At 38.3% G+C, this 22,768-nt stretch overlaps 2 protein-coding genes across 6 annotated transcripts in view; both read left to right on the plus strand.

Annotated features, from left to right (window-relative positions):
• The first annotated feature begins 1,784 nt into the window (after positions 1–1,784).
• On the plus strand, positions 1,785–18,145 carry LOC130909048 (cyclic AMP-responsive element-binding protein 5-like). Of its 5 annotated transcripts, none has more exons than XM_057825111.1 (5): positions 1,785–1,827; positions 2,112–2,256; positions 5,872–5,940; positions 13,273–13,381; positions 17,410–18,143. In XM_057825111.1, the coding sequence occupies exons 2-5, from the start codon at positions 2,163–2,165 to the stop codon at positions 17,549–17,551; spliced, it is 414 nt and encodes a 137-aa protein (XP_057681094.1). In that variant the 5' UTR covers positions 1,785–1,827; positions 2,112–2,162; the 3' UTR covers positions 17,552–18,143. The 5 variants fall into 5 exon arrangements, with proteins under 5 accessions (XP_057681094.1, XP_057681095.1, XP_057681091.1 ...); XM_057825112.1 differs by having other exon boundaries at positions 1,813–1,827; positions 2,151–2,256; positions 17,410–18,145; XM_057825108.1 differs by having other exon boundaries at positions 1,826–1,898; positions 17,410–18,142.
• A 1,616-nt stretch (positions 18,146–19,761) lies between these two features.
• The window catches only part of prkdc (protein kinase, DNA-activated, catalytic subunit), a 93,946-nt gene continuing 90,939 nt past the window's right edge, over positions 19,762–22,768 (plus strand). Inside the window, exons 1-4 of the mRNA XM_057824608.1 lie at positions 19,762–20,045; positions 22,246–22,322; positions 22,396–22,500; positions 22,613–22,687. Coding sequence (XP_057680591.1) covers positions 19,871–20,045; positions 22,246–22,322; positions 22,396–22,500; positions 22,613–22,687 — 432 coding nt within the window. The 5' untranslated portion in view covers positions 19,762–19,870. The remainder of the gene's footprint in view (positions 20,046–22,245; positions 22,323–22,395; positions 22,501–22,612; positions 22,688–22,768) is intronic.

Genomic DNA, 22,768 nt, shown 5'->3' on the forward strand with positions numbered 1-22,768 from the left:
GCTTACAGCACCCCTGACCTTCTGAGTTTAAAGGGTGGGATATCTGGAACACGATCAGTTTGTCACAGTGGCGGATGCTGGTCTTTCAATGAGGGGAAGCTCAAAGTGTGTCCGCCTGTGAATGCTTTGTGATGGTGGAGGGGCTCAGCGGCACCTGCTGCTCGGTAGGGAGAGAAACTTGAGTGTCAGAAGTCAAGTCTCCAAACACAAGCAATCACAAGTGAAAAAAAAAAAACAGAAATAAGGTCGATTTTTCACGTTATTTTAAACCAAACAAAAAAAAAACAAACTTTTTCAACTCATGTGCAAGTGTTGCTGTGAGGTATCTCTCAAACCGGAAAAGCTTGTCCTCTTGGTCTAGTGCAGGGATGCTCAAATACAAATCTTTTTAGTTTATTCATTTATTTATTTTTTAACAGTGCCATTTGCTCTGGGTCCGCAGAGAGGTGTGCCGTGGTCCGGTCATGGACCGCGGTCCGCTAATTGAGGACCCCGGGGTCTAGTGTGAAAGCGCCCTAAGATGATTGTGAAAGTTTCTGGTTCAACTCAGAACAATGGAATGTTAATTGAAAAATGCCTCCCGCAGATATTAATGAAACAAGATCACTGATTCACTCATTTCGCTGTCACTCAAAAAGGGACTCAGCCTTAATATACCCAGTCTTTAGCCAATGACTCGTCTCGTTTGACTGTAGTAGTGGAACAATGTACTCTCCACTCCGGATCCGCACAGCTTCCACACTGTTTAAAGAACTGTGAAGCTGCGCAAATTAATGCAAAGCAAGCTGTATCATAACCAGTCATATGCTAATTCTTTCATATATATCTTTTTATTTGAGCTTTTAGATACATGGACATGATTTAATAGTTCTCAGCCAAATCAAAAATAACAATTCGATTATTTTAATTCATGGCCCATTTGGTATAAGTGAAAAAAAAACACGCACACAAAATTTTTTTAAAAAGCATTGGTTGATAACAACACTTAGTCTTTGCCACAATTCCAAGGGAAAACAGAGTTATGTTTGGCTATATCGTAAGAAAGTCCTCTGTTTTACACGAACCACACATACATCACTAACAAAACACAACAAACAAACAAAAAAAAACATAATAATAAATAATAATAACAAATAAAAACATAATAATTGTAATGGGAAAAAAATTAAGGAAACAAGAAACACAAAAAACAATTCACAATTCAAGTACTGTATTCGATAATACAATAGGTAGGCATGAATATTATGATGAGCAAAACTCAAGAATGAAATTACATTTTTTTTGTTTTGGTTTTTCGACATTTTGGGGGATGCTGAGCTTCCCTTACACTCACAATCCCCTCTGTATGAGTGTCTGGAACTTACTGTAATATCTTGGAAGCATCGTGTTTTTTATTTGACTGCCGCTAAAATTGTTGTCCTGCTATAATCTCATGGTTATAGAACCATGAGAAAAGGCTTGGTGGGAATAAACAATTACTGGTAATATTATTTGAAATAATAGGACAAAAACAAACAAATTGTCATTCTGGCGCTGAATTGAAGGTCAAAAGCTAAAAAGTAAAATATAAATAGCACCAATATGGTGTTATTCTTCTTATTATTATTATTTTTATTATTTAAAAAAAATTTTTTTTTTGGTGCCTTAATTCCGACAGGGCTGTGAATCAAGGACAGTGTATAACATTGAGATTCATCATGCTTGTTTACTTGAAAATGTCTGGGTCGTTGTATAATGCACAAGTCACATGACTTTGAAGCCAGTCCTTTCAGATCTTTGATATTATTGGTTTGTCACTTCATAAAGACAAACAGCTTGTGTTAAAAGGTAGGTGGGATGGGGTAGCTCTTATAAATGTAGCAATAACACGTAGCCCAACGGAGGCATTGCCAATGGATGTGAGTTTTCGAGAAGTAGTATTAAATTAATATTTGCTCATAATAGAAGGTTCAAGGTACTCATCTTAAATTAGTTTTATATTGTTGTGTACGGTTTGTCAATGTATTATTGTTGAATATAGCAGTCGCTTTCTTGCTTTGTTGTAGGCCGCGTCTTAAAATTACACAATTACATTTGATGTTCTATGTTGTTCTTTTTTGTTATGTTTTAAGTCTCCTTCGTCTAACAATGTATCTATTGAGGGGACACAGGCACTATTGGCCATGGCCATGAATTCGCAGACACTTCCAGCTGATTCAACATCTCCTGAATATTACCCGTGGACGTACCAAAATCAGTGTTTTCCAGGATTTCAAGGTAACTGTGTTTGAACTAGTGTCGCCAAACATGACAGTCCACCTTTTCATTTGTGTTTTTGCCACTTTAAAATGCGTATCTCCAGTTTACTATATTCTGTTACGTCCTTAAAGTAGCACAAAACAAGTTTATTGAGCCATGAATACACCACTCAATAGATTTAAAATGACACAAACAAAATGGGCTGGTTTAACTGCACACTTTCAGGTGAACCGTATCGGAATTACAACCACTTGTGTGTGTGGCTCCCATGTTTAAAGGAACGAAACGTACTGTGACTGATTAACAACCATGAGACTAATGTATTAATATCGTAATTTTCCGACAATAAGCCGTTACTTTTTTTCACTCATTTTGAATCCTGCGGCTTATAGTCCAGTGCGGCTTATTTGTTGATTTATTTGGGCTAATAGATAACACTTTATTTGACAGTGGTGTCATAAGACTGCCATAAGACCGCCATAATCATAACATGACACTATCAGGAGCTTTAATGAATGCTTATGACAGATGTCATTAAGTGTCATCCGGCAAATTATGTTACTAACTCCATTCAAGTCCAGCTCAGATGTTTTACATTCATTCAAAAGTGAGATAATTTGCCTGATTACACAAAATCACATCTGTCATAAGCATCTATTAATGCTCATGGTAGTGTCATGTCAAAATTACGATGGTCTTATGACAGTCTTATAGCTCCACTGTCAAATAAAGTGTGACCAAACACCATAACTAGCAATTAATGAAACAACTGGAACAGTAAATGAAGAAATAATTAGCACAGAACAGGAATTTGATCGTTATTTACATCTTTAGCGCTGCAGTGCATGTGAGGAGGCATGTTGAACGAAAACAGTGTTGACAGCAGAGGTTGACTGTTTCCCCCAAAGGAGCAGTGAAGGCCAAATGCAGCTTCAAGAACAGTGGGTCTTAACCTGGGTTTCGGTGAATTAGTCTAAGGGGTTCGGCAAAGGTAAAGAAACGCAGAGCCCTATTCTCATGCTGATTAAATCTAGGCAAAGTGGTTTTTTAGACCAGGTTTTAGACTGGTTAGCTGCCAGCTAGTCCTGGATCTGTTGGGAGGATGAACTGGTTTGCTCAGTGGACGGTTGACTCGCACTTAGTATGAGGGAATACAACCAACCAATGGGCAGAGTGGTCTCAAATTTTGACCTGTTTCTAAAAACATGCTGTCAAAATGAGAAGAATGTTGAATGGGAATTAGCTAAATTATTAGCTTGCTAGCTTAGACATACAGTGGGGAGAACAAGTATTTGATACACTGCCAATTTTGCTGGTTTTCCCACTTGCAAGCCATGTAGAGGTCTGTAATTTGTATCAGAAGTTCTCAACTGTGAGGTACGGAATCTAATACAAAAATCCAGAAAATCACATTGTATAATTTTTAAATAATAAATTTGTATTTAACTGCATGAAATAAGTATTTGATACATTACCAACTAGTAAATATTTTGGCTCTTAGTTCTTTTTTAAGAACCCCCCCTGTTCTCCACTCATTACCGGAGGTAACTGCACCTGTTTGAACTTGTTACCTGTATAAAAGACACCTATTCACATGCTCAAACAAACAAACAAACTCCAACCTCTCCACAATGGCCAAGACCAAAGAGCTGTGTAAGGGCATCAGGGATAAAATAATAGACCTGCACAAGGCTGGGATGGGCTACAGGAAAATAAGCAAGCAGCTTGGTGAGAAGGTAACAACTGTTGGAGCGATTATTAGAAAATGGAAGAAGTTCAAGTTGACGGTCAATCTGCCTCGTTCTGGGACTCCATGCAAGATCTCACCCCGTGGGGCATCACTGTTCATGAGGAAGGTGAGGCATCAGCCCAGAACTACACGGCAGGACCTGGTCAATGACCTGAAGAGAGCTGGAACCACAGTCTCGAAGAAAACCATTGAAAACACATTACGCCGTCATGGATTAAAATCCTACATCGCACGCACAGGTCCCGCTGCTGAAGCCAGTGCATGTCCAGACACATCTGAAGTTTGCCACTGACCATCTGGATGATCCAGAGGAGCAATGGGAGAAGGTCATGTGGTCGGATGAGACCAAAATTGAACTTTTTGGTCTAAACTCGGCTCGTCGTGTTTGGAGGAAAAAGAAGGATGAGTACAACCCCAACAACACCATCCCAGCTGTGAAACATGGAGGAGGAAACATCATTTTTTGGGGCTGCTTCTCTGACAAGGGTACAGGACGACTGCACCGTAAATGGTAAATGGTGTTACACTTATATAGCGCTTTTCCACCTTTCAAGGAGGGAAGGATGGATGGGGCTATGTATCGCCAGATCTTGGCTGACAAACTCCTTTCTTCAGTGAGAGCCCTGAAGATGGGTCGTGGCTGGGTCTTCCAGCATGACAACGACCCAAAGCACACAGCCGAGGCAACTAAAGAGTGACTCCGTAAGAAGCATCTTAATGTCCTGGAGTGGCCTAGCCAGTCACCAGATCTGAATCCGATAGAAAATCTATGGAGGGAGCTGAAAGTCCGTGTTTCCCGGCAGCAGCCCCGAAACCTGAAGGCTCTGGAGAAGATCTGCATGGGGGAGTGGGCCAAAATCCCTGCTGCAGTGTGTGCAAACCTTGTCAAGGACTACAGGAAACGTTTGGTATCTGTAATAGCAAACAAAGGTTTCTGTACCAAATATTAAGTTCGATTTTTGTGATGTATCAAATACTTATTTCACGCAATTAAATGCAAATTTATTATTTAAAAATCATACAACGTGATTTTCTGTTTTTTTTTGTATTAGATTCCGTCCCTCACAGTTGAAGAGAACTTATGATACAAATTACAGACCTCTACATGCTTTGCAAGTGGGAAAACCAGCAAAATCGGCAGTGTATCAAATACTTATTCTCCCCACTGTATCGTTTTTTTTAATTTGGAAAATTATCTAATTCCCAAGGTTTCGGTGAATCCTCATGTGAAACTTGTGGGGTTCAGTACTTTTAGCAAGGTTAAGAACCACTGTTCTAGAAGCAATGAAGCTTCATGGTGGTTCATTTGGTCTTATGACATTCTTATGATGTCGCTATCAAATAAACTGTTACTGGTAAATATATTTTGGTGTAAAAATCCCATAATACAGTGAGTCCAGTGCAGCTTATCTGTGAAAAAAATGCCGTTTTTGTGTCAAATTATGCCGTTTTTGTGTCAGATTTGGTAGGTGGCGGCTTATAGTCAGGTGCGCCTTATAGTCTGAAAATTACGGTACTTAGCTACATATCATTCAACAGCGTTCGCGAGTGCTTGAGGCATTGTCCTTCCGTTTTGTCTTCAACGAGTGAAATTCATGCTCAATTGAATTCTGATTAGGTGATTGACTTGGCTATTGAATAAAATAGCAATTATTTGCCCTGAAAAACTGCTTGGTTGCTTTCACTTTATCATCTGGGTCAAGGTTTCAAGCAATGTCAATTGAGTTCAGAAGCACCTAGCTGAATAGATGTATTGTTCAAATCAGTTTTCATTTTACATTACGCAATTTTAATTAGCTGTGTGTATATTCAGACACAGTTTTATGTCGATTAATAGTCATCTTAGATTAAATACTTAACCAGTACTTGAACTGCCTTTGCAGGTGCTCCATTTTGCTACAAGAATGATGAAGCACAGGTTGTGCCAATGGCCATAACAAACACACAGCCAGGTAAGAATACTACAATAACAACACAGCTGAAAAAAAAACCATGTGCATGCCTTAGGGTACATTACACAGCCTAGATGGGAACAACTGGTGCAAAACAGGATTGAGTTTTTAAATGTGTGCATATAAATGCCCTCCAAAAACCTGTATGTGCTTCCAATGAGACTATGGATTTTCTCTGGGGGGTTTCACCCAAGCCTGGATCAAGACATCGTTCAGCTGCTGGAGTCGTGGGGGTACTGCGAAATCATATTGGAGATACTGCCGCCCCGGCAATCCCCTTCCGCAAACATGTTTTACATTTCAGTTGGCCCTCCTCTTCTAAGCTGCGGCGGTCTGTAATTTTCCTGTAGCCAAAGTTTTTTTCTTTGATGGGGGAATCCAGAATATTAACAACATCACAATGACATTTTTTTAAATTAACACTCCTGTTATAAGAAAACAAAAGCTGGTTACACGTTTTGTATGTAAAAGGTTTGAATAGGAATTGCTTGACTTAAATAGTTTATTAAGTCTTACTTAAATCATTTAGGCCTTTTTCATTTAACGATATAACTTAATAGTTACTTTAAGCAGTTGTGTGTAAACACTTGAAATAAGGTTCTTGCATAAATACCATGTTTCATTTTTTTGAGCGTGGTTACACATTTTGCATGGAAAAGGTTTGAATAGGAATTATTCAAGTAGTTAATTCAGGCTTACTTAAACCATTTAGACATTTTTCATTTAACTATTTGACTTAATAGATACTCAAAGCAGTTGTGTAAAACCACTTGAAATGATCATAAATAATCTTCCATTTTTTTGAGTGTACTAAAAAAAACTAACGCCATTAGAAAAACCGTTATACTCTACCGCCGTTATTAGCAACAGTGCACACAAGCTATATAAGACTGGTTAGTAGAGAAGCTCCCAATATGTCAATCGTGATCGACTGGTACATCTTATAAAAAAATGGAATAGTGTCAGTGACATACATACAGTGGGGCAAATAAGTATTTAGTCAAACACTAATTGTGCAAGTTCTCCCACTTGAAAATATTAGAGAGGCCTGTAATTGTCAACATGGGTAAACCTCAACCATGAAAGACAGAATGTGGGAAAAAAAACAGAAAACCACATTGTTTGGTTTTTAAAGAATTTATTTGCAAATCATGGTGGAGAATAAGTATTAGTATATATATATTTAAATTAGGGCTGTCAAAATTATCGCGTTAACAGGCGGTAATTAATTTTTTAAATTAATCACGTTAAAATATTTTACGCAATTAACGCACATGCCCCGCTCAGATTAAAATGACAGCAGTGTAATGTCCGCTTGTTACTTGTTACCTGTTTTTTGTTGTTTGGCGCCCTCTGGCACTTGGGTCCAAATGATTTTATGAGTCTGGAGAGTGAGCATGGTGTAATGACATTAACAATGGCGAGCTACTAGTTTATTTTTTGATTGTAAATTTTAAAAATTTTAATAAAACGAAAACATTAAGAGGGGTTTTAATATAAAATTAGTCTTTTAAGAACAAGTTTTTCCTATCCATGGATCGCTTTAAGAGGATGTTAATAATGTTAATGGCATCTTGTTGATTTATTGTTATAATAAACAAATACAGTACTTATGTACCGTATGTTGAATGTATATATCCGTCTTGTGTCTTATCTTTTCATTCCAACAATAATTTACAGATGGTTTGAATTGCGATTAATTACGATTAATTAATTTTTAAGCTGTAATTAACTCGATTAAAAACTAATCGTTTGCCAGCCCAAATTTAAATTGCTTCTGTTGCCACCATAACATGTCACCACCTTATCTTTTGTGTATAGAAAAAAAAAAACATTATAACATAAATGTGTAATATTTAAGAAGAGTTTTGTGGCAGCTAGCAAGAGAGTGAAAACAAGATGGCTAATGTGGACTACCTCTGCATAGCATGGAAAAGACTACATTTTTTTTACCGTCAGTCTGTAGTGACATCTGACGGTAGTGACGAAAACGTCCAAATGGTCCCTAAGGAAGGATTACATATGATTTGCTGACCACAATTAGTACAATTATAGTTTTTAAATTTTTTTTATCTATCTTTATTTTATTTGTATTTGTGTATGAGAATAGCAGAGCTTTATTTCCTTTAGAACGTTGATACGTTTCACTTCTGGTCAGATGGCCCCAGCAAGCAGTATAAAAACAAAAAACAAAATTTCACTTCTCTGCAGTGTCCATCCAACTCTAGGTTTCCAGAGAACCACCTGGAACTTCTTCCCCTCCTCATATGGGAAGGGAGCCCCAGACGGGGTTGGAGGAACTGTGAAATGGACTGCTGATAGCCTTATACCGGGGTGCCCAAGTCCGGTCCTCGAGAGCCCCTATCCAGCTTGTTTTCCATGTCTCCCTCCTCCAACATACCTGAATCAAATAATGAGGATCGTTGTGAGGCTTCTGCAAAGTTTGCTGATGATCTGATCTTTTGATTCAGGTGTGTTAAAGGAGGGAGACATGGAAAACAAGCTGGATAGAGGCTCTCGAGGACTGGACTTGGGCACCCCTGCCTTACACTGAGTGGAAAGGACATTGTGGATGACAGTGTCTTTCATGAGATGGTTGGGAGGAGTCTGTGCAGTACCAAGCTCTTCATTATCACAGAAGCTGACATGCAACCATATGATGCACCCTTAAGTCAGAAACTAAAAGCTGTACCTACCACTCGGAAAATCCATCAGGTCATCCCAACAAACCAAAAAGACTCTGCAGTGAACCAAAGATTTGCGAATGTTTTAGCCCTACGGCATGCCAGTTGAAGGCCAGCACACCCAGGGCCGAGGACGACGATGGCCCACTGCAAAAGAAAAAGAAAAGTCCTCTGGCAATGCTCATGGAGGAGATGGAGCAGGAAAAGGAGAGCGAGCCACAGGAAGTGGAGGAAGATGAAACACCAACCAGCAGGATTCTACTTCCTGATGGGACTATAAACAATCTATCTGCTGATAAAGTTCAGTACGGAGATTGGCTTGCAGTGATTTATGATAAGAACTGGTGGTTGGGAAAGGCTGTAATGGTGGAAGCTCAGCATGAAGATGTACAGGTAGAATTCTACCATCCTCATGGGCCTAGCCCACAATTCAGTCCAAAACAGGGAGAAGAGAGAAGGGATGTGTGCTTCATACCATTTGAACATATTCTGGTCAAACTTGTGGAACCATCTACACCAGGTCGTGCAAGCAGGAGAAGGGAGATATACAGCCAGTCTAATGAAGTCATGGACTACATAGAGGAGAAACACGTACATTATAGGGGCTGACAAAGCTGAATGAGAGTTGGAGTGATAAAGTTGTTGTCTTCTCTCAAATAGGAGTATATGTTCAATACACAGTTTATATGCACTAGATAGCAGTTTACAATGTTATGACTTAAACATTATTTTCCAATGTTAATTGATTATTCTTGACTGATTTGATTATTTTGTTCTTTGATTCTTCCTTATGTTGCCAATCAAATATGTATCACAGTGATCATACTTTTTATTTGTTTTGCAAATTGTTAAATAAAGTTTTAAAACAAAAAAAGCATGACTGGTGGTTTATATTATGGAATTATATGTGAAAATTGAGGGCACTGTCACCACCGTCAGATATGTGTCACCACCGTCAGGTCCAATGTCACCACCGTCAGAGGGACTTTTATTTGTTTTAAATATATGTTTGTAATTTGTTACTTCAGTGCTCCTGGGATATCAAGGAAACATTCTATTTTATTAGGGAAATGTGTTTTTAGATTTAAAAAAATAACATTGACATATTTAAGTGAAAAGTAAATGTTGGATTATGTAAGATCTTATAGAGGAGTATACTTGAAACAGTATAAAAAATAAAGGAAAGTGAATATTTACCATTTAGCACCATATAAGTGTACTTATAATGAAAGGCTTTGGTTTGAAAGCTCCAAATTGGTATTGGACTAGAAAAATAAAAATGAGTTTTTTATTGTGTCTGACGGTAGTGACAAATGCAACACAGTGACTCAAAAAGCATCTATTTTATGAAAGAGGTAAAAAAATTGGGGAGCTGACACCGGCACATTGCTGAACAGCTAAGACATTGGTCAATAATAACATTACTTCAGATTTTGCAATCAAAACTTTTTTTTTCAAAAAAAAAAATCTGTTTTAGTCTAATTCTCAAGAATCACTGATTTACAATTTAAGCACTCTTCCACAAATGTTGGCAGCTCTGCTTTGAAAAAGTCATCAGTCATCTATCCAAAAATCACACTTTTTTGCAAATCCTTCACCATGAGCAGACCGGTTGAGGAAGCAGGCATCTACTAAGTCTTTGTGTCAGAGAACACGACTCGATGATGGCGTGAAATTCATTCGCTTAGTGCGAACTAAAAATGTCCATTTACGTACCCTGCTATCCTTCAGCCACTCATACAACTTTTCTTTAGATTGAGAACAATACATCGCCACACACCGCCGTGGAATCTTACCGAGAAGCAATGCAACAATACTGTGTGTATGGTGGACTTCCCTCGCAGTTCTCGGTGTGACGTAATTTCCGAAGATTGTCGAAGAAAAGCATTTTCGTTGTCAAGGGCGTTGCTATGGGTTAAACAAAGAATCTGGAAGGGTTGCGTTAAAAAAATAATGAAAATATGCTTATAATTGTTTAGCCATTGATATTATTCAAAAACATGGTTGGCCAACCTTACTTCACATTTGGTCTTTAAGAGAATGTTAATGTTAATGCCATCTTGTTGATTTATTGTTATAATAAACTAATACAGTACTTATGTACCGTATGTTGAATGTACAGTGCCTTGCAAAAGTATTCGGCCCCCTTGAATCTTGCAACCTTTCGCCACATTTCAGGCTTCAAACAAAGATATGAAATTTAACTTTTTTGTCAAGAATCAACAACAAGTGGGACACAATCGTGAAGTGGAAAAACATTTATTGGATAATTTAAAGTTTTTTAACAAATAAACTGAAAAGTGGGGCGTGCAATATTATTCGGCCCTTTTACTTTCAGTGCAGAAAACTCACTCCAGAAGTTCAGTGAGGATCTCTGAATGATCCAATGTTGTCCTAAATGACCGATGATGATAAATAGAAATCACCTGTGTGCAATCAAGTCTCCGTATAAATGCACCTGCTCTGTGATAGTCTCAGGGTTCTGTTTAAAGTGCAGAGAGCATTATGAAAACCAAGGAACACACCAGGCAGGTCCGAGATACTGTTGTGGAGAAGTTTAAAGCCGGATTTGGATACAAAAAGATTTCCCAAGCTTTAAACATCTCAAGGAGCACTGTGCAAGCCATCATATTGAAATGGAAGGAGCATCAGACCACTGCAAATCTACCAAGACCCGGCCGTCCTTCCAAACTTTCTTCCCAAACAAGGAGAAAACTGATCAGAGATGCAGCCAAGAGGCCCATGATCACTCTGGATGAACTGCAGAGATCTACAGCTGAGGTGGGAGAGTCTGTCCATAGGACAACAATCAGTCGTACACTGCACAAATCTGGCCTTTATGGAAGAGTGGCAAGAAGAAAGCCATTTCTCAAAGATATCCATAAAAAGTCTCGTTTAAAGTTTGCCACAAGCCACCCGGGAGACACACCAAACATGTGGAAGAAGGTGCTCTGGTCAGATGAAACCAAAATTGAACTTTCTGGCCACAATGCATAACGAAATGTTTGGCGTAAAAGCAACACAGCTCATCACCCTGAACACACCATCCCCACTGTCAAACATGGTGGTGGCAGCATCATGGTTTGGGCCTGCTTTTCTTCAGCAGGGACAGGGAAGATGGTTAAAATTGACGGGAAGATGGATGCAGCCAAATACAGGAACATTCTGGAAGAAAACCTGTTGGTATCTGCACAAGATCTGAGACTGGGACAGAGATTTATCTTCCAACAGGACAATGATCCAAAACATAAAGCCAAATCTACAATGGAATGGTTAAAAAATAAACGTATCCAGGTGTTAGAATGGCCAAGTCAAAGTCCAGACCTGAATCCAATCGAGACTCTGGGGAAAGAGCTGAAGACTGCTGTTCACAAACACTCTCCATCCAACCTCACTGAGCTCGAGCTGTTTTGCAAGGAAGAATGGGCAAGAATGTCAGTCTCTCGATGTGCAAAACTGATAGAAACATACCCCAAGCGACTTGCAGCTGTAATTGGAGCAAAAGGTGGCGCTACAAAGTATTAACGCAAGGGGGCCGAATAATATTGCACGCCTCACTTTTCAGTTTTTTATTTGTTAAAAAAGTTTAAATTATCCAATAAATTTTGTTCCACTTCACGATTGTGTCCCACTTGTTGTTGATTCTTGACAAAAAATTAAAATTTTATATCTTTATGTTTGAAGCCTGAAATGTGGCGAAAGGTTGCAAGGTTCAAGGGAGCCGACTACTTTTGCAAGGCACTGTATATACCCGTCTTGTGTCTTATCTTTCCATTCCAACAATAATTTACAGAAAATATGGCATATTTTAGAGATGGTTTGAATTGCGATTAATTACAATTAATTAATTTTTGAACTGTAATTAACTCGATTAAAAAATTTAATCGTTTGACAGCCCTAATATATAGGTATACTAAATACTCATTTGCCCCACTGTACGTGTGTATTGATTGACATATTTGTACAAGTAAACTAGTCAAGACGATGGTGTGTCAGGCTTTGATTGACATACATGGGAGCAATTTTGCCGGGATCAACTTAGCCCTAGCGGACAAAAACTGTGACTTTTAACATTCACAACCAATTCTTCATGTTGTTCCATGGGCTTCAGATAGAACAGTGCTAGGAATCTAGGAAAGGAGGAGTGAGAATGTGCAACCAAGTCGGCAGATGCTGCTTTGAGTTTTAATTACCTGATCCATGCTGTCTTGTATCTGGGATTAAAGGTCTTTTTGGCGTCAGCGCTCTACAGCTTCTCACTTTTTTGACTTTTTCTTTGTCCCTAGACCTTTTAAGATTCATGCTTGTAGTATTTCTTGTTTTGGGATGTGGGAGGATTTAATCCAAAAGTGCCCAAGGTATGTTGTGATGAAAGGAAACATTGCTTAATGGAAAAGAGCTGAACTGGAAAATTAAAATGTTCACCCTTGGAAAGTGTTATTACATTTGCAATGCAGCTATAATGGTTGGAAAATGGAAGCAAGGTGGACATTTCTTCATGCAATGCACAACATCATGGTGCGGTATCAGCATGTGACTGTGAGGTACTGTACTATGAATTTTTGCTCGAATGATGAGTGCAACCCGTGTAAATGGAACACAAGCAGTCTTCTTTGTGTCTTGTTTAATATTTCTGCTGCCTCTGCAGTTGACATGACAGCCTCCCAGATGCAATATGCCGGGCCCATTTACGCACACGCTGTCCCACAAGGTGGCATCCCTCGGAAGCAATCAGAACGCAGCTTGATGAAGAACAGGTGAGAATATGACAGTAAGATGAGAAGTAGGTCACACTCATTTTAATAGCTTTTAATCGGAAAAAGGAGGGTTGCAAATCCAGGAATTTCCCATGTTGGAAAATACACACTGCTGCTCAATATGTCATCCAATCATTAGCGCTCCAGCGAGGGTCAGTGCGTCCCGTAATTGACCATATAACCAATGCTAGTGATCTTGTGCTCTGCATCCTATATGGCAACTCCGTGTTGTTGGTGATCGCCCCTCAACGACGTCAACACATTGGGTGCGGGGCTTCCCTCGTAGTCGTTTCCAGCCTGAGGCTCGTCGGCCATGCGTGAGATGGTCTGGTGTCACCAGAGTGGTTTCCAGAGAGACTTTACAGTGGATGCTGCCAGGGCTCGTCTGCGAATAATCTCTGGTTTTAAGTCCCCGTTATCTGTCGCTTTTGACCCCATATACACAAAGTTCTTCACCGGCACACCAGGTGGTACCCAGGCACTGGCCCTTGCTCTCTTAACCGAGCAAGTACCCTTATCAAGGTTATGAAGTCATTATCTTTATTGTTAGTAATGCGTGTGCCCTCCTAAGCGCTGTAGCCAGAATCACTGTGAGAGCGCCCTCTGTTAGAGATGCCAATCGATCAGGTCCGATCACGTCATTTACAAAGTATCGGAATCGGCAAAAAAATATCGGCCATGCCTTTTTTTTAATATATATACTTTTTAATTAAATCATTTTCTAATTGTATTTATCGTTACAGACATAATATGTTACACTCAGAGTCTTTAGTTAAGGCTTAAGGTAGAGTTATCAAATTCATCCCGATAACGGCGGTAATTAATTTTTAAAAAAATGTATCACGTTAAAATATTTAACGCAATTAATGCATGCACTGCACGACCCACTCACGCATTGTTTCGCTCAATCTGTAATGGCGCCGTTTTACCTATATAGAGAGATAAAAGGCAGCGTAGGATGAGTAGAGTGAGTTTTGGCAGCCTTTGGAGCCTTTGTTTAATTGGCTGAAGCCTTACAACCCCTCTCCCTGCAATTAGAAATATCATGGGAAGCAATGTGGGGAAGCAAGGTAGCAATTGATCTTTTTCTTAACACCTTATGTTATTTCCCAACGCAGAGAAGATATATCAATTGGTAGCACTACGCGCAGTCATGGTTCCACTTCCCATCATTCATTTGGGCATGGCTACAGTATCATTTACTGAAAGTTCAACAAATACACTAGATGGCAATATTTAGTCACAATATACAAAGTCACAAGTGTTTCTATCCGTGGATCCCTCTCACAGAAAGAATGTTAATAATGTAAATGCCATCTTGAGGATTTATTGTCATAGTAAACAAATACAGTACTTATGTACTGTATGTTGAATGTATATATTCGTCCGAGTTTTATTCATTTTTTTTCTTAATGCATTGCCAAAATGTATATGATCGGGAAAAATTATCGGGAATGATTGGAATTGAATCGGGAGAAAAAAAAAAGCAATCGGATCGGGAAATATCGGGATCGGCAGATACTCAAACTGAAACGATCGGGATCGGGAGCAAAAAAACATGATCGGAACAACACTACCCTCTGTCCTCCAAACGCGCAAACACACACCCTCCTGTGAACACGCACATGAATCGAAGCAGAAGCAATACGACCGATTAATAGCTGCCATTCAGGGCCTCTCCTATCCCTGGCCTGCAGCCCCTGCGCAGAAGTAACACATAATGAGTCAGATCTCGAGTGTATGGTTGTGCCCCCCCTAAACCTGAAGTAGCCTTTATCTCTTTGCAATTCTCTAAATTAGCCTGCTGCCCAGTCCAACCTGTTAAACAAGCTAGGCTAGCCGCTCGCCATAATTCAAATAAGAAATGTAACGTGGCGACCAGCACACAACCAGTGTCAGGAAGAAAAATAAAATCATATATTAGAGCTCAATATTTAGTAATGTGTTTGCATGTTTACTACTAGTACTGCTACTTTGGGAGAATGTTTTCTGCTTAACATAAACTAATTAGATTCTAAATAAACGCACACAAAAACATATATTTGAAACTCACCTGGAGTTTGTGTAGTAGAAAGTGAATAAGCTCCAAGAAAACTGTAGGCTTCTTCGCTTAAGTATGGGCACACAGATACACTGATACACTGCAATGCAGGCTTAAAGCAGACTATAAGCATTATTAATTTGCTAAATGCCAAAGATAGAATTAGCTGTGTAGTGTGTGTGCCATGTTGTAATGTCACGAAGCAGGCTTATTCATTTTTTTTTATTATTATTTACAACTTGCAGCTCTAATACTGCTTTGAAAGGAAAGAATAAGAAAATTAGTGTTTTGTCGACCCTTGCTAGTTTGGAATAGGTTGCTATTCATTGAAATATATAAATAAATATTTAATTACGCAATACAGTTGCAATTTTTTTCTTTTATAAATTCACATTGTTCTAATGACAGTTACATATGCTGTCAATTTGCATATTTTCTATGAATTTGCATATTTTCTATGAAATTTTTGAAGGGATCCACAAACTTGTAGTTCTTAAAAGATAAATGTTATTATGAGTTAGAATAATTTTATATTGAGTTTAACTAGTAGGTCGCCATTGTTGTTTACGACGCAGGGCGCTGACCTCACATGGTTACTCTGCCGGGCTTCCAGAGTATGACTCTAGCGATATAAACATGTCATCTGTTCAAATCCTTTCATTTAGAACCTGAGAGGAACATTAATGTGTATGACAGCGCTTCCAATATTTCACAAAACAAGCAGCAAAAGCAAAATGAACAGGAAATACGGGATGAGACGAGAGTAGGAAAAAAAAAAAACGGTTTTATGCCAAAATGTGCTAAACTGGTGAAACGTCCTACAAGAAGCGAATTTGACACCCAAAGTACTACCGTGCGCTTTCAGCTTTTGTTTGGATGCATACAGACAGAACATACTACATATGCCTTAAGAAAATACTTTAACATAGTAATATCAAATAAGGGTGAATTCTTGTCTACTGAACGTCTTTTATTTTGTAATTTGCCATTACTTCCTGTTACACTTTTATTTTCATGTATTTCCTGTTCCGTATGTCTTACAATGTTTGTAACTTGAGTGATGGCGAACTGTGTAAGTTTTGGTCTAGTCTAGCGGCCCCTCTGGAAGAGGAAAAGCTCTTACGGTGATCCTGGTGATCGTTTTAGTTTCCAAGGTGAACGGCTTTATTTTTTTATGGTTCAAGGGAACGGTTTTGCAAGGTTTGTGGTGGTTTAAATACACAACGTGACTAGTGTCGTCAACAGATCAACAATCTGCTTTAAAGTTAGCACAAGAAAACACAGAGCTTAAAAGTATGAGAGGGAAACACATGCAAAAGTATTTTGAGGCAATGAAAAGGTAATAAAAGACTCATTAAAAACACAAATAGTTAGGACTTGCCGCTTTTAACCGACGTGCACATGTGTTGGACGTCTCACCCCATAGGAAGGAATTACAGAACACTGGTAGTATTAAGTGACAGTGACAATCTACATCATCACCCTGAGCGTCCATTGCGCGCATTAAACATGGCGCCCTCCGTAGGTCAAAACATGTACTAAATATTGTAGATTTTTAAATCAATGGCAATATTTTATTCTAATAACGTATTTTAGTAAAAGAGAACAATTGTGGCTTATTAAAGTCCGAGGTTCCCTTTAAATTCAGGTATCGTTTCCCATGACAATTCTAACAAACTTTAAAAAGTTACCACCAATGTTGAAAAACAGGCCTTGAGCTCCCTCTTGTGGTTCAAATGATTGAAATTATAAAATAATGTGTTAATAATTTCACACACAAATCACTACAGTCGCACACTTGACGAAACTATGGGAAAAAAACTCCTATTTGTAGTCCGAAAAATATGGTAGTGGCCAGACAGCACAGGGAAGGGATAATTTTTTCCTGTATTGTCGCCACCACAACTCGCCCATTCTCTCCCGCGACCCTGAACAGGATAAATGGTTGAAGTTAATACCTATGAATTTCTTCCACTGTGACTTCCAGGGAAGCTGCCCGTGAATACAGGAGGAGGAAAAAGATTTATATTCAAGATCTTGAGAAGCGTGCGGAAAAGCTTGAATCTGAAAACATGGCTTTGAAAGAAGAGCTTAATACATGGAAAATGGGTCGAAAGAAATCTCAATAATTTTCATTTTGTTAGGAATTGCACATATTTGTCTGGAAATGAGTTGGATGTTTGTGGTGTTTAAGTGGTGTTGTGGTGTTGGTTTTTAAGAATGATATTGAAATGATGTTGTGGAAGAAAATACTTGCTATAATAGAATACCTGCAATAAATATTTTAAAGACAAATGAGTGTTTTGTTCATTACCTTATCAAAGAAAAATGAGATAACAGATTCAGTGGTTAGCAGTGTTATCTGGACAAGAGGTCTTGGTTTGTATGGTTACTACTAAAACATTTTATGGCTTGGCTCCTGGGCCTGGCTTTCCTGTCCTGTTGTATCCCCTGCACAGCATGCAAGGTCTGATGCGTTGCAGCAACTTTATACAAATCAACAATCCTTAATTGCAGGTCTTTAGACAGCTCTTTTGACCCAGCCATGATGCACATCATACAATGCTTCTCATCAAGACAAATCTTACCAGGTGTGTGTTTTATACTGGGCAGGGCAGCTTTAAACCACTCATCATGTGATTGAGCACACCTGAAATTGTATGGTAAAAATTGGTTTCAATTGCTAGTTTCCTTTGGCAGAGGTTTCACTTTTTTTTTTTTTTTTCTGTCATTGTTTGTATGCTATCTTCATTAAAATATGAAAACCTATAAATGTTTGGGTGGCTTTAATTAAAGCAGACACTGTTTTTACATCTGTGTGATTTTCACAAAGATCAAATCATATTTGATGGTGATTTTATGTAGAAATGTGAGAAATTCCAAAAGGTTCAGATACTTTTTCATACCACTGTAAAGTATAACTTAAATAACATTGTTTTATTTGGAAAACAAAAGACTCAAAGAGCATCAATTTGCCTGAATTTAACAAAAAGGGAGTCACATCCAAACAAAAAATTCAGTTAAGCTTACCGGGTACACAGATCGCGAATAAAGTGAAGTGACTAGCAACGACTAGCCGCAAAAGGGGAGTTAATAGTAATATACCTGCGTATGTGACAATTTACAGTTGTCATTGGTTATCCAAGAAATGCTTGTGTGGGTATTTAGCATGGGTATTACAGGTCCTCAGTCAAGGCATATTTATAAGTTACATCCCTCCTAGAACTCATTGCAACGCTACAGACGTAAATAACAATCAAAATTCATGTTTCGTGCTAATTATTTCTTTCGTTACTGTTCCAGTTGCTTCATTATTTGCTAGTTATGGTATTTGGTAACATTTTATTTCACAGTGACACCATAAGACTGTCACCAAAAACTAAATGAACCACGATCAATGAAGCTTTTCAAAGTTTCATTCCTTCAATAAGCTTCATTTGCCCATCACTGCTCCCATGGGGAGACCTCTGCTGCCACCTGCTTTCAACACTATTGCTGTCTAACTTGCCACCTAGCATGCATTGCCGATGTAAATAACGATCAAAATTCATGTTCATGTTCATGTTCTGTGATAATTATTTCTTCAGTTACTGTTCCAGTTGTTTACTTAATTGCTGGTTATGGTATTTTGTAACATTTTATTTGACAGTGGCGCCATAAGACAATCATAATTATGACATGACACTGTCATGAGTATTAACGAATGCTTATAACATATCATTTTGTGTCATTCGGCAAATTATCTCACTTTTGAATGGATGTAAAAGATCCAAGCTGGACATAAATGGAGTTAGTGACATAATTTGCCAGATGACACTTAATGACATCCGTCATAAGCATTCAGAAAATGCCCATGATAGTGTCATGTCATAATTATGACGGTCTTATGACAGTCTTATGATGCTACTGTCAAATTGTTACCATCTTAACCCAAATTAATCAATAAATAATATGCACTGGACAATAAACTGCGGGATTCAAAATGAGGGTTAAAAAGTAGCGTCTTATAGTCTGAAAATTACGTATTTTCAATGCATTTACAAAACAATGCAGATTTGACACATTCAATATGGCGGAATTGCTTACGTATCAACTGGTGTAGTCAAGATAAACGCGTCTACTGGATGTCTAGATTCCAGAGCAAGAAGTCCTGGGTTTTTTTTCTTTTTCTTTTTTTTTTTTTTTTCTAACTCATGTATTTGTTTTGTTTTTTAAAATAATGTTTACTGTTGAAGGAATGTTATTTGAAAACAAACTCGTGAGAAATGTTATATTTTGTGTTGAATAACCCGATATTTATTTTGAAAAGCCGTGATTGTGTTTCCTGTCCCGATATCTTCCGGGTACAAAATTGAATTGCAGAAAAGAAAGTGCATGCTCCAAGTCATTGACCGCGCACTTAAGAAAAGTAACGAAACTATACCTGTAATGTTTGCTCGTGTTACTCCATGTCAGTTATGTCTCTGCCGCAAAGCAACGCCGCTGGAGGGATTCACGGGCTCCTCTTGAAACTCCACGAATCACTCACAGAAGTCGATAGTCGTCGTGCGTCTCTGAGATGTCAGGATCTTGTGGGAGACTTGGGGCAGACATGCATGCTAACACCCACCGACAATGAACTCGGTAAAAACAGTGGAGTGTGATGAAAAATGTTGTAGCTGTATCGCCAGCATTGCTTGTGTCAACAATTAATTCAGTGTTCACGATCCCAGTTAATCCACGTTATTTGCGATACAAGGGTCACGATAACTATTATCTCACAATATGGCGATCGATATGCGCGCCAGGAAATCAATATACGATATTTAAGGATAAAAACAGACTATTTATAAATGGAAAAATTACTTTTTTTGTGCTGTCGCGTACAATCTTGTGTCTAAGTGCAACATTTCTGCAAGTATAAACAGCAAAATATTACTGCAACATTCTTGTAAACAGATCTCTTCCAAACAAATATGTAACCAATTGCCTTCCATTGACAATGATTGACGTCCACTTCATTTAAAGCAACACTTGGTAACTTTTCAGTTTTGGTCGATTTTAGCGACTCCGGTGGACAAAAGCGGTAGTGTTTTTGAATGAATGAATGAATGGATGAAATATTTATTGTCATCATCATCGGTATCATTGACAGTTACAAAATGTGGGATAGTTTGGCCAAAGAAAGAGAATCATTGACAATCACAAAATATGGAATGATTTTCCTGAAAAGACCGATGATAGACAAAGGAAAACTGGAAAAAGCATATGCTTATCAATACCCGTCCCCCTACAGCCCGGGATGCAGTCTAGCATAGCAGAGTTGCATAGTCACATTACATCAGCCTTTGTTTTCCGTTTTTTTTTTTTTTTTTTTTTTAGGTTTTTTTTCGCTTTTGTCCGTTTTTTCACTTGTATATCCTTCCAAAAGTCATTGATTGCCATGAGGTCACGTTGTAGAGAAGATTCTGTCCGATGCTTAGCGTCCAGTCAAGCAGCTCCATTTGCACTTGCAGATTAGTGATCTAAGTTTGCTGCAGGGCATATCTTCAGGGCGTGCGATGTTATGTCTTAGTCTCTGTCCCTGACATTTAATCATCCTTTTGTTGTCTTTTTGTTGTGGGAACATTTTGTTGCGGATGTGTGTGTGCAGTGGAGTTATGTGTTTTTGAAGTAACTAAATGATTCTATTCTCGTAAGCACTGAATCACATGTATTCCATAGGCGAGCCCTAATGTTCGTAATCGAGAAAAAATTTTCGGGTTGTCCTAATTGTCCGATAGGAAAACAATCTGATTCCTCTTAGGTCGTAATTTGATCCCCTCAGTTGGAATCGAGCTTGTAGGTTAGGCGGAAGACAGTTTGCGTGGGCCTTGTACATCATTTGAACACTTTTGAAGTTCATCAAGTCATGAAATCTTAATAGCTTAGATTTGATGTAGAGCTCATTTGTGTGTGCTCTGAATGGATTTGCCAACCCCTTCAGACCTGAGTATGCTGCTGAAGGACATGATGTGTTTGTGTGTCTAAATCAATAAATACACTGAATTTAGTTGCTATTGCCACTTCTGGGAGACGATTGGATGAAACTTTACCCATCAAAATCAAATCATGAGGTTTCGCACGCCCTATTTTTGGCTCTTTGAAAATGGCTGAGACAAAACGCAACTTCAAAAAGGCAAATGTAAGTGCTCATTTCTCATTAAAAACAATGTAACATTAATATTAAAAATAACCAATAAAAGCATGAAATATCCCAGACCAAAACAATTACACTATATTCTGGTATTTGAGTAGAATAAAAATCAGCAAAGATTTTTTTTTTTTTTTTTTTTTTTTGCCCAGCAGAAAAAATGAAGGAGTTAAGGAAGACAGCGTTTCCCATGAGGTCCAGTGCAAACCCGCACAGTGTCGTAAAATCCTCAATGAATCAAAAAGTAATTTCCCGGTCGCCTTTTTGGATGGATTAAACAACATTTCTGTTTCCAGCGGCTTTGTGAAGGATGAATATTAATTGGGTAATGAATCCAGTTGAGGCTAAACAATAGCATATGACTGTAAGCAGCCATGTGGCTTTAATCAGAGCATAATTGAGTAAAATAATTTAAAATAAAATTATATTCATTATATACATAATTGCATATGTATTTTTCGGTCTTTCGTTTTCGGTTTCTCAGCCAAGTGTTGTCAATATTCGGTTTCGGCCAAGAATAACAATATATTTTCCCACATGTCGGTGTAACATTGGTGAGTACTTTACATGCCAAAATGTTGATATGTGCAGTTTCATAAAGCAATATTTCTAATGCATTTTAACACGTTTTGATTTCATTCTGTCTTAAAGCCTTACAGACATCCTTGCTGTTTTCAAAAGACTATGGGCTGCTCATCTTCCTGAAGAAGTCATTACCACAAGATGAGGTTCAAACTAAATAACTGCAAGAAAACATGTATCATGTTGATAAGTAATGTAATAAAATGTTCCGCCCCACAGCTTCGGGAGGCTCGAGTTAAGACTTTGTGTTTTTTGGAGAAGTTTTTGGACAAACTCTCTCCAAGGGTCAAAGGGTGGGAGAAGACGTACGCCGTTGAAATAAGAGTAAGTTTTCTGTGGACTACCAAATTATGTTCTGATAATATTTATTGGTCTGGTTGACCTAGATCTAATAATTCAAAAGAAAATTGAATGTGAGTTATTATCCTTCCTTCAGGACACATGTATGATGGTGTATACAAAGGAAAAAGCAGCTAAAACTAGGACTGCTGTACTGGAGCTGCTTATTAAGGTCGGTTTATTTTGTGATTTTAACAAACATTTTATAATGTCTGATGCAAGGGTGTAGGTTTGCATAGGGACGGTAGGGACA

This window comes from Corythoichthys intestinalis, chromosome 20, assembly GCF_030265065.1.
Source record: "Corythoichthys intestinalis isolate RoL2023-P3 chromosome 20, ASM3026506v1, whole genome shotgun sequence".
Classification (NCBI taxonomy): domain Eukaryota; kingdom Metazoa; phylum Chordata; class Actinopteri; order Syngnathiformes; family Syngnathidae; genus Corythoichthys; species Corythoichthys intestinalis.

Excerpts from the sequence above, each read along its gene's own strand:
- LOC130909048 (XM_057825108.1), top strand. Across the intron at positions 5,941-13,272 it reads CATAACAAACACACAGCCAG|TTGACATGACAGCCTCCCAG; the intron begins GTAAGAATACTA and ends CTGCCTCTGCAG. Across the intron at positions 13,382-17,409 it reads CGCAGCTTGATGAAGAACAG|GGAAGCTGCCCGTGAATACA; the intron begins GTGAGAATATGA and ends TGTGACTTCCAG.